Source organism: Zalophus californianus, chromosome 2, assembly GCF_009762305.2.
Source record: "Zalophus californianus isolate mZalCal1 chromosome 2, mZalCal1.pri.v2, whole genome shotgun sequence".
In the NCBI taxonomy this organism is placed as follows: domain Eukaryota; kingdom Metazoa; phylum Chordata; class Mammalia; order Carnivora; family Otariidae; genus Zalophus; species Zalophus californianus.
This window is the reverse complement of record NC_045596.1, coordinates 178,844,730-178,857,454: the sequence shown is the minus strand read 5'-3', so window position 1 is coordinate 178,857,454 and position 12,725 is coordinate 178,844,730. Positions and strand designations below refer to the sequence as shown.

Here is a 12,725-nt window from a genome sequence, read left to right as displayed (position 1 = left end):
CCCACCCTTTCCTGATTCCTTTGTTCTCCTCCCATCTGGCTTTTCTCTCTTTTCTTTTGACTCTCCAGAACAATAGACTTTCCATGCCAGGCCTTAGCCTTCTCTTCCGAAGCCCCTTGGATCGGCTGATACGGAGACCCCAGGGAAGCCCAGTCTCTTCTGGGCCCGCACGTGCTGCTGTGTTCTTCATGTCACTTCCCACAGCTTCAGAGAGACATATTAATGGATGCCTATCTTACACTACATAACGGGCTAGGAAGTGGCACTACAGAGTGAAAAAAGGTCCTGATCTCAAATACAATTAAAAAAAAAAAAAAGAAAGATTTTACAATTTGTAAAGAGCCTTTCACTATAATTAACAGAAGAAATTGTGTACGTTTCATAGCACAGGATCAAACTTGAAGATAATGAATAAAAAGGATTATTTTTGCCTCTGAGACCTAGATGAATTCACCCAGGACTTCAGCCCTATTCCAGTGGAGGAATTTGAAGTGCTGTCTCAAGTTTATTAAATGTTTTGATGATTTAAGTCTCCTAACAGTCCCATGGACTGGATATTGGAGGTGGTGGGGCTATCAAGACTGATTCCTCCCCGCCCCAAGTTCAGAGAACTAATTACTAGCTTGGAATTCTTATAAATTGAATGACTGAGGTTTCTCATTAAGAAGAGAAATATTCTGGGGCACCTGGGTGCCTCAGTTGGTTAAGTGCCCGACTCTTGGTTTTGGCTCAGGTCATGATCTCAGGGTCCTGGGATCGAACCCCCAGGTAGGGCTCCCTGCTCAGTGGGGAGTCTGCTTGTCCCTCTCCCCCCGCTTCTCCCCCTCCTGGTGCTCTCTCTCTCTGTCTCTCTCTTTCTTTACCTCTAAAATAAATAAAGTCTTTAAAAAAAGAAAGAAAGAAAAGAAGAGAAATATTCTAAGGAATGGCGTCCTATACTACTTTTTCCTTTGACTTTCAAAAGGAAGCTAAAACCCTGGGGGAGTTAATGACTGTTTCACCTACTCCAGTTGCTTGGATGATGAATTCCCAGGATATCCTGCACAGAGAGCTAATAAATATAAAACAGAAAAATCACAATCACCCATCGTAGGTAGTACAGGGTCTACTATGCATTTTTGTTTTCATTTTTCCACATTTTTTTAAACAACAGGATAAAGTTCAATTGAAAGGAAGATCGTCCTGGACAGAATTTTTTATTTAGAAGAAACTTCTTTCTCAGAGTTTCTTTCTTTCTTATTTGGGCATTAATCTATCTTATGTAGTACCTAGGCATTAGGGAATTCCTTGATTACTGAATAGAGTCTGGATTAATAAAATGCACTTACTATCTAACATTTAAGAATCTCTTTACAATGTCTAAATTTCAGATTTCAGAATTCAGCATGAGACCATGTTACTTGAAGCTGGCATTTTGGGAATAGAGATTTCACATATTAATGAGTGAACCCATGTTGGACCCTTAATTCTGCAAACACAATGTGTACCTCTTCTGTGGTGATGTTCATAAAGAAAAGTGGCAGAGAGAGCGAATTAAGGAACACCGAATTCTTACATTGAACCAGGCACAATTATATCCTATTTAAGAGAAACCTGACCCAACCTGTAAGGTTGGCATTTCTATCTTTATTTATAGCTATGGAAATTGAAGTTTGGACAGATTAAATAACTTGCTCAAGTCATTTAGGTAAGAATGGAGCTGGGGTTGTCTCCTCCCGTGGGCTAACTTCAAAGTGATAGTATATACATATGTCTTAAACTTACTTCTTAAACTGTCTTTAAATGTAAAGTAGGATCACAATCCATATATACTCTTAATCCTCTCCAGCAAAGCAGAATATGCCATCCTTCTTATTGTGTTTTGCAGCCAAATTTATCATATAAATGACACCTAGTCTTTTTTGACCCTAAAGTTTGCTTGTCTCATCTTTCCTGACCATTGCGATAGTCAAGTCTGTGTTTTCTCAATATCTTTAAAGAACGTCATCGCCTCAAATTATCTGAAATACCCTTCAGCATCTATACAAGCAAACATTTGGACGTTGTATCCTTTTGAATGGCCCCTTAAAACAACAATAAACAACAAATGTTTATTTAATCAACAAGTTTAAATATATATATATAAATAGATGTCTGTGTTGTGTATCTTCTTTTTCTGTCCCTCTTCCTTTTCAGTTTCCGTGGCTTTATAACTTAAGATGTGAAATTCATCACACATTCTTTATTTTCCTGAACTAAGAGTAAATCACATCTGTATTCTTTGTACCAAATGTTGGCTGATAGTTAGGGTTAACAGGTATAATACATGACACCCTGTTAAATTTTTTTTTGAGAATAGGTTACAATTTATTTATTTAATTATTTTAAAAATATGTGTTTTATTTTTTATTTTTTTATTTAAATTCCAGTTAGTTAACCTGTAGTGTAACATTAGTTTCAGGTATACAATATAGTGATTCAATTTTGAGTTTCAGATAAACACCATACCATTTTACTATAAGTATGTCCCCTGAAAATGTCGCATACTTATACTGAATAATTTTTTCATATTTACCTGAAATTCAAAGGTAATTTGGTGTCCTATATATTTAATTGCACAGTCTGGCAACCTTACTAATCATCTGACATTTGTAAAAGTTCCCAATTCGAAGGAAATATATATTTTAATTTTGATTTTTTATACTGTGAGAGTATGTGCCTGCTTCAGATGGCTTTTATTTTCCCCTCACTGATTTCCTTTTAAGATGATCGTTGTCGCTTATTAATTGTTACCCCTTTGGCTCATTCTAGGACAATAATGGAGAGGATGAGAGTAATTTTCTCATTATCTGGAGATTTATAGTTAATTAATTATTTATGTTATTTTATTCAGTTTCCAAGCTAGCCCCTTAGGAGATATGATTACACATTATTTCTTCAAGAATTGGGGTTTTTTTTTTGTTTTGTTTTAATCATCAAACATTTTCTAAACTGATACTTAAAGACCTCTATCAGTTTTTAATCCTCATTGGAAAATTAAACCTTTGATAGCATTGCCCTTTTACTTTTACTGATATATTCTGTGCAAAGTTCCTATGTGTGCCATTCCATGTTTGAAAATAAGTATTGCGGGGGCGCCCGCGTGGCTCAGTCATTAAGCGTCTGCCTTCGGCTCGGGTCATGATCCCAGGGTCCTGGGACCGAGCCCCATAGTGGGCTCCCTGCTCGGCGGGAAGCCTGCTTCTCCCTCTTCCACTCCCCCTGCTTGTGTTCCCTCTCTCGCTATGTCTCTGTCAAATAAATAAATAAAATCTTTTAAAAAAAGGAAAAGAAAAGTATTGCAACTGCTCTTTAATTATATTTCTCTCATCTTGTCTGGGAAGTTTTCGAAGTCACAGAATAGTGGAAATTAATTTTTAAACTTTGCACATGGATAACTATTCTTTCTAGGAGTTATATCTTCTTTTAAAAGGCTAAAAGAGTCTTTCCTTGAGATATGAAAATTTATACCTTGGAATGTTGTCTCAAATGCCCCACCAGCACTACAACTACAAAATGAGGGTTTTATCTAAAACCATTAATTTACTTTCAAAGACTTATCTCTAAGAATTTTCCACTCACAGAAATAAAATGTCTTACAAAATATCAAAAGAACAAATGTCATAAAGAAATAATTGCTCCAATAGTCTGTCTATATATTATAGGCCTTACAGAGTCTTTTTAGAAAAAAAACAAAACCAAACATCAACAACTACTAAAACCCAGTGAGAGGTCAACAAATGCCAATAGCTTTTAACTTATAAACTGAAGTCTGTAATCTTAGGAATTTACTGCTGCAGAACCTTATAAATTTACCCTTAGAACCATAAGATAGATGAAACCATGTTACAGTCTTTGAAAAAAATCTCTTCTCTCTGATTCAAGATCAAGGTCTGCATTGCTATTTGATGTGGAGGAGTCATCTGGTGATTTTAGTGTATTTTCTTATAAAACAACATATTTTTAAGGAATTTAAGTGTTAGCTCTAGTTTTCTAGTGAAAATGTCTTCATTGCTTATTGAATCAATATATTTCCCATTCTTCTTCACAATAAGCATAGGCAACTTTGTCTTATAGGTTTAAAATTTATATTTTTATTTGCATTATTTGTATTATTTGCATTATTTCCTATAATTTGTATTAATAAGCTGATGTAGAGGCCACCATGGAGCAGACATGACGTTCCTACACCAAAATGTTTGATGAATATTAAGCCAAAAGAAAATAAAGTTATTCCAAAGGGAATGATCTAAAACATTTATGTGAAATTACAAAAGAAAAAAAAAAGAGATTTTGTCATCATCATATTTAATAAATTTTTTTGCATTTTTAAAAAGCAAGGTCATTCTATTTAGCTCAGTTAAATTATGGAAAGGCTCTGGGGATCTGGAAAATCACATGTAGTCAATAAATGAAAGTGTAGACAGAATATAATTCAACTGCCTGAGGAAAGTCTTAGAGTGCATGACCTCTTTGGATAAGTATGACCCCACATGAAGTCAACTGTAATGAAATGATTTTGAGCAGTTCATGGTTTTAGAGAGAGCCTTACTTAGTTCCAGCAAGGTCAAAGTAAGGTACTGTGGATAATCTCGCTAATGAAAGGTTGGTGTTATGTGTAGGGAAATTGCCAAATGCCCCATGAGACCTATGTCTTTAAAAGAATTAATGATACATTACAAGAGAGCTCACTCTCCACATTTTCATCCATGCTCTGCTGTTTGTGGAAAGGTAGAACCGAGTATTATGACCTATCCCTCCCTCAAATTCATGTACCTGGAAAACAAGAAAGGAGGAGATGATCTTTGCTCTTTGATCAGAGAGTGAAAATCCTCAGTCAATCTGAATTTTGCTAAATAAGGTCATCTCAAAAGTGGTCTATAGACGGACGTTTAGATTTACCCTTTTTGGCCTTTCATTACCTTGAACACTTTTTTTTTCCAATTTTTCTCCTTCATTGTCTGTACTCCTGTTTCAAGTTGTGCCATTTTTGGATGAATATTGGATGCATAAAAATAGAAATGAAAACCAATGTATGTGTCCACTTGCTTGTACTGACTACTGGATTCCTGTTCTGTCCAGGCACTGAAGGAGCAGTATTTGGGCACTCTGTTGAAACACCTCACATCAGAGCAGAACCTTCCCAAGATCTCAGGTAAGTTCTGGCTCTTCCAGCTCTGTCAGACTTTCCATCACTGTTGGTTTGCTCTTGATATACAAAGAAGTAAAATAGAAAATGTGTAAAAAGTTGACATTCCCTGCCTACATGGTAAATAGTCAAGTATTTGATTGAGGGCAAGAAAATGTGAGTTATTATTCTCAACTTATATATATATTTGCCCCTAATAAACATACAATGAATATAAAAATAAATATGTCAGGCAGGAAGAGTGTGGAAAAAGCAGTTATAGAGGAAGTTTAGAGGAGGACTGATAAAAATCAGGATTCCGGAAAATCTGACATAGACAATGAAACACATGATACACATAGGCAGAAAGAAAGAGGAAGCAGAGAGTAGGAAAAAAGCTATAAATGGTCAGGGAGTGTTATGCTGAGGGAAATACAAATAGTAATCAGAAAAAGGCAGAGCTTAATTGCACTATGATGGACTCCTCAATCTAATAATTCCAATGGAATAGGCTGCTTCCTGATACTGTGCTGTTTGTAAGAGGCACAGTTGTACATAACAGCCCTCACTATCCAGAAAATCATGAGACAACTTTATAGGGATTCTTCCCAGGATAATCACAGCAACTGTTAATAAAAGTTGAAATATTAAAATCTAGTAACTGATCAATGGATGTTCTTAACTCAATAAATAACTTAAGGTTTGGGGATCAAAGTTATTTTATATAACTTAATGTAGTAATCATTTCACAATGTATCTGTACATCAAATCATTATATAGCATACCTAAAACTAATAGAACTTTATATGTCAATAAAAAAAGATGTTTTATATAATTACTTTCTGGTAGGTAAATTACACTCCAAAATACATTTCTATGGGATTAAAAAAAGACAATAATGATAATAAAAAAATGAATCACATATTAAAAGTCATTTTTAAAGCTGAATCAAAATATCAACCTGGGAGACAGTCTTTGTCTTGGAAAACACAATACAAATATTAAGCAAAACCCAAATTATTTCATAAAGATCAGGTTCAGCCCTTCCCGTTTGGATGAGTGAAAAAAGATGTTCAAATGAAAATAGAAAAATAAAGTAAAAAAATTTAAATGCAAAAAAAAAGCCATACTTTCACAACAGTACAGTTTTCAGACCTTTATATAAAGTTCTGTGATAAAATTTCCTAAGGAACTCAGTTTCTCAGTATCTCAGCATTCCAGATCCAAACAGGCTGATTAACAATAACAGAAAAAGGTGGCCGTCTTCCTGTGATCAAGGCATTTTTTATTAGACAAAAATAATCTTTTACTCAATGCCAAAACCCCAAGGATTTAGGATGTGGAAGAGTACTTATAAACTCATGGTGTGTTATAGTTTTAACTTATGGCTCTTTTTTCAGTTAGGAATTCAACATTTTTGTGTAATTATTTATCTTATCCCTCCTCATCTAACTAGGTTGTATGTTCCATCAGACCAGGATCTGCATCCTTCCTTGTTTATCTTTAGTGCTATAGCAGTGAACATGTGTCTCATATATAATTGTGTCTGATAAATATTTGTTCATTTGAACTGCTGAAATAGCAAAACTGAATAGCGAAGATGTTCAGTGCATGTAATGTAAGAAATGTCGCAGTTACTGTGTTATTAAGACCCATGTGGCCAACATTAACTTCAATTGTTTTAGAACTGTGTTTTAGTATAGATGCCAGACTTTAGTGATTCATTCAATAAAAAGTTATTTAAATTACGCCATTCTAAAAGAAACCTCTTTTTACTTCTAACGTTTCAGTAACTATATACTCATTGTATGATTTTCATTATGAAAATCTATTGCCAAAAGAGAAATAAGAACTGCTGTTTTAATTACCTTGTTGACATGTCTCAAAATGTATAAGTGTGAATGTGAATTAAATTATAATTAGTGTATAGTGTTTCTGGGTTTTGTTTTCTAATTCTCCATCAATTATTTAAATCTTGCACTAAGCTAAGCTTATCTGCTAGTGCTAAAAGCAAATCAGCAAACCCCAAGATGAGTGTTACTGATCTAAATTCGAAAACTGAAACAGAAGCAAAGCACAGTAATGATGGGGGTGTTCAATTATTTATTTGTGTACATGAAGATTAAAAGCAGAGCGTCTGACAAGATTTTTACAAGTCCTGCTGAAAATTTTCCTTTCAGGGCAGTAAGAAGTACTCTTAGTTGACACCTAATTCTAATCAACAAGGTGAGGTTGGTTGGCCAGCTAAATCAAATGGTAATTTGGGGAGTAAGTAGCCGTGTTGTCTTTAATTTTGTTTTTGTTGAGAATGAAAGACTTCAGACAGGTCCATTTCAAAAGGTTTATTAAAAAGTATAGGTGGTATTTTGGTGTGGACATGAAGTCCATTTCTACAGTTTTATTCAACCAATGTTTGATGAGTGCTTCATGTGTGCCAAATTCTCCACTAGTTTCCATGTGCACTTCAAACCAATACTTGTAGATTTTCTATGCTGTCTTATATAAAGTGACATTGGTTTTTAGTAGGGACCTATGTGTTAAAAAGGTGAGAAAACATGTTGAATAGTCAGTAAGGACATAACAGTATATGTGTCCAGAATAACCCAAGTAGGAACATTTTCCTCTTTTATTTCTTAAATTAACATATGGCTAAATTATTACAGTCCAAAAGAGTTTCTCCATTCTCTGGTGAGGAGTGATGAAGCTCGTTGTATATCGCCCAAAGATTGTTTGGATCTGAGTTTCATTAACTGTTCCAAGGGGAAAAAAAGAAAAAAAAGAATCCAGGGCGCCTGGGTGGCTCAGTTGGTTAAGCGACTGCCTTCGGCTCAGGTCATGATCCTGGAGTCCCGGGATCGAGTCCCACATCGGGCTCCCTGCTCAGCGGGGAGTCTGCTTCTCCCTCTGACCCTCCCCCCTCTCATGCTCTCTCTCTCTCTCATTCTCTATCTCAAATAAATAAATAAAATCTTAAAAAAAAAAAAAAAAAAAAAAAAAAAAAAAAAAAAAGAATCCAGAATTGGATTCATTTCAGTAAAATGAATTAATATTTAATGATGTAACTGGCATCTTTTCATCATGTTCATTCTCGTATGAATATAATTTTAAACTGAAATGTTAAGTTTACAGGCTCCAAATTAATCTCCGAAAACACATAGATGTCATTTACATCATGGCTATGTTAAAGGAAAAGCCGCCATGTGTAAGGTGGTAAGGATTTTGCATTGAGTTGTTTTTTCAATGAAAGGCTAAGATAAATTTGCTGAAAAAAAAAAAAATAAAACAGTATTCTGCTCCTCTCCCCTCCCCTCCCCCCCCTTTTCCCTCTCCCTTTTTCCCCTTCCTCTCTGCCTTTCTTTCTTCTTCCCTTTTACTCTTCCATGCTATGTATGTATTTACATATTTATTTAGAGTTAATACCAAGTGACCATTATGAGAAGCTTGTCTTAGCGTTTAATCTTGGGAACACAGAGCAACAACTGATCTAGAAATTTGTTTGATCGAATTTGAAGAAAGAGACCATAATGGAAAGTGCAGCTAGGCAGAAAACAGTAAAAACTGTTTTTTAGTTTTAGTTTAGAGGCAACAGAAACAATGTGATTTGCAGCTGAAGAAAACTCAGCTTGAAGTGCTAAGACATTAAAATTGCTTGTATATTCAGGTCACAGTTTGCTTTGTTTTCTTTTTCCCCTAAAACATTTTTCCGTTCACTTTTCCATTCATTCCGTCATCGAAATAAAAAATAGTTCATGAGTGCCCACTACGTGCCTGACACCGTGTTAAATATTTATGAAGAGCGAGGTACATGATGCTTAAGTTCTGCTTAAGTTTCTATGTAGTCATTGCATCTCGCAACTAACTTACTTTAAAAGGAGTCTGAATTCCTTTCTCAGAATATTGAGAATTTTTCTAAAGACCTAGGGCACTCATTCTCAAATGGAGATTCGCCTAACACCTTAAAAACAAAATCTTGTTGCATCTTTGGTGTGTAAACACAGTGAAAACAGAATTTTTTGGAAAAAAACAGGTGATAACGGTGACTTGAGTTCAACATTACTCCTTTTCTCTGCTAGAATCTCATGGTACCCACTGTAAGAGCTAGTCTGAAATCTGTTGCCATGATTGCTATAATGCTTTCAAAATGAACACAATTGTACTTCACTAATTCCAATGACTAATCACATAGAAATTCACAAGCTTTGCAAATAAACATGGGTTTCATTTTTCTACAGGTCCTTTTGGAGAATGTTTTAAATTTCTAAAATTCTAAATGTCTAAAATTTCTAAATTTAAGTGTTGATCCTATGTTGCCAAGAGTTTGCTTATTAGATAGTTCTAGAAGGGAATACAGGTTTAGTCTAATTTGAGTTCCAGAGTATTCTGGAATGTTCGAGCTCCATAATGTCTAAGTCCAGGACTTCTATAGAGATTCTAGGCTTATTTGAGAAGTCCAAGGTATTTAGAAAAAACCAATAGAACCTAAGACTTAGGTAGTAAGATTTATCAATTCTTTTTCTTTATGATTTTGGGGCTTTCCATCTTGTTTCAAAGGTTTTCTTTCTTTTTTTTTTTGTATTTGGATATCTCCTGTATGTTCTTCTAATTTTCTGTCATTTGTTTTGTACAGTAGGTAATTATTTCTTAGTTTTATGTTTTGTATAAATAAAATGGGAAATTATGTTCTGAATTTTCTTCTAATTTTCCATGGAAAATTACAGTCTGTGATTTATTAGTTTTTATATTTTGAATAGTTAAAACTGGAAATTATTATTGCAGAGTATGTTAAGTAATGTTAGTGTCTTTAGTATGGAGAGTCAATTTATTAAGAATTATTGATTAAATAACCTACTTTCCACCCAAAATGATTGCTACATTTCTCAGAAACTAATCTCTCATAAATACTTTTGATCTGTTTTAGATTATATTGTGTTCCATTGACAAATTTCTAGTTTTAATTCCAATCTCATTTTTAATTAAACTAATTTCAATATTAATTTCTAATTTTAAAAGGAAAATCTCCCAACTTAACTTCATTTTTAAAATCTATTAAGTGTCACACATACTTTTTTTTCCCCAATTTAACTTCATTTTTAAAATCTATTAAGTGTCACACATACTTTTTTTTTTTAAGATTTTATTTATTCATGACAGACAGAGAAAGAGACAGGCAGAGGAAGGGGCAAGCGCCCCTCAGGGCAGGAAGCCTAATGCGAGACTTGATCCCAGGACCACCAGATCACAACCTGAGCCAAAGGCAGACACTTAAGCGACTGAGCCACCCAGGTACCCCTGTACTTTTCTTCCAGAATAGTTTAACATAATGTTTTAAGTTTCAAGAGACTATGGAGATTTTTGTTGGGATTTTATTACATATATTTATTATTTTTTAAATATTGGAAATTTCACAATATGGAAGTAGAAATGAGTTTACTTTTATCCCAGTAAACTTATCTCAAATTTTTGAATTTTTAGGTAAAGTAATTAATATCCGATATTCTTTCTAGATATCCCTCTCCCTGAAATAACTGTAAAATACAGACATTGAGTGATATAGCATTTATATTAATATGGTATTTTAGCAGTGGGAATCAAAATATATCTTAAAAGCATCCCTATATGTCATTACTATTCTTTGAATTTTAATAGTCAATGACAGTCAATCATTAGCATCAATTAACAGTTTTCCTATTTGGATCTCCATAGCATAATGTTTTACAAATTTTAACCAAAACAAACTAAACGGATATTCTTTTAAGGTCTGAGACCACATCTTCTTTCCCAACATCTTATTATGAAAATTTTCAAATGTACTCAATGTTGAAAGCATCTTATAGTGACCACCTATATACCTCCAGCTAGATTCCTCCATCATCATAGTCCTGTATGTCTTTAATCACACATGTACACATTCCACTAGCCATCTGCCAGTATATCTTATTTTTTATGCATTTGCACATACATTGTATAAATCTGTATACTTTGCCTATTTGCTTTGGCATGCATATCATTAACTACTATTCAAGATTACTTACAGTTTCTTTTCTTTTACTGTAAAATAATTATGCAATGACATTCACAAAAATTAAGTGCACATTTCCTGAGTTTTGACAAATGCATATACCTGTATAACCCAAATTCCTGTCATGATATGAAACATTATCCTCGGGCGCCTGGGTGGCTCAGTTGGTTAAGCATCTGATTCTTGATTTCAGCTCAGGTTCTGAAATCGAGCCCCGTGGCTCTGCACTTAGTGCAGTCTGCTTGTCGCTCTCCCTCTGCTCTTCCCCCTGCTCTCTCTCTCTCTCAAATAAATAAATAAATAAAAATCTTAAAAAAAAAAAAAAACACATTATCATCACCCAGAGAGTTCTCTTATGCCCTTCCCCGGAAATCCCCACCACTACCCCTCAGAAGCAATATTTTCTCTCACCTTTTTCACCCTGGATTAGATTAGATCAATCTAGTACTAAATATAAATTAATCTACAATATGTACTCTTCTTTGCAAGATTTCTTTCACTCCACATGATATTTTTGAGATCCATCTGTGTTGTTGTTTGTATCAGTAGTTCTTTCGTTGTTCTTTCTGCTTTACTGCCGGTTACTGTTCCATTATATGAACATACAATATTTTATTTATGCATTTCCCTCTTGATAGACACATGGGATATAACTGGCATGTATTAAGTTTTATATGAAAATGTCAGAGCTTTCCAAAGTGATTATATCATTTTCTGCTAAAAATAAATGAGAATTTCAGTAGCTGCACATCTTCCCCAGTATTCAGTGTTAGCATTCTTATTAATCTGAGCCGTTCTGGTGGATGTTTAGTGGTATTCCACGTCTTTAATTTGCCATTACTTGATGAGTAGTGACATTAATGACTTTTTCATGTGTATATGGAACAACCATATATATTGTTTAGTGAAGTGTTTGTTCAAATCTTTTGTCCATATTTTAATTGTGTTTTTTGTATTTTTATCTTTGAGCTGGAAGATTATTTATATATCGTGGCACCAGTCCTTTGTAACATCTGTATTTTGTGGATGTTGTCTCCCAGTCTATGGATATATTAATTTTATTGATGGATTTTGAAAAGCAGCTTTTCATCTTGAAGACAAATAACTTATGTTTTAAAATATTTACTTGTCATTCTTTTTTGTGGTCTAAGAAAGTTTTGCCTACTCCCAAGTCATAAAGATATTTTCCTGCCCCTCCCCACACTTGCACACAAATGCCCGCGCTCTCTCTCTCTCTAAAATAAATAAATCTTTAAAAAAATAATTTAAAAAATAAGAGTCTTATGTTTTAGCTTTTACTCTTGATAACAGTGGGTGGTATAGATTGAAGTTCATTTTCTCCCTATAGAGATTCCAGCACTGTTTTTACTTTGCTTTTTCTCACTGGATCACTTTACTGTCTTTGTCAAAAATCAGATGACCATACTTGTTAAAGTCTATTTCTAGAGTTTCTATGTTATTCCATTGATGTATTTGTTATTCTTATGCCAGGCCAGCAACTCTCTTCATTATTATAGCTTTGCTTGAAGTGCTCAAAATGCTTAAAGGTTTTGTTTTGTT

The 12,725-nt window shown here is 34.1% G+C and overlaps 1 protein-coding gene across 1 annotated transcript in view; it reads left to right on the top strand.

The window, feature by feature from the left end:
* SGCZ (sarcoglycan zeta) overlaps nucleotides 1-12,725 on the top strand; it is a 1,100,701-nt gene that overhangs the window by 1,070,268 nt on the left and 17,708 nt on the right. The window contains exon 6 of the mRNA XM_027600618.2: nucleotides 5,101-5,173. Coding sequence (XP_027456419.1) covers nucleotides 5,101-5,173 — 73 coding nt within the window. The remainder of the gene's footprint in view (nucleotides 1-5,100; nucleotides 5,174-12,725) is intronic.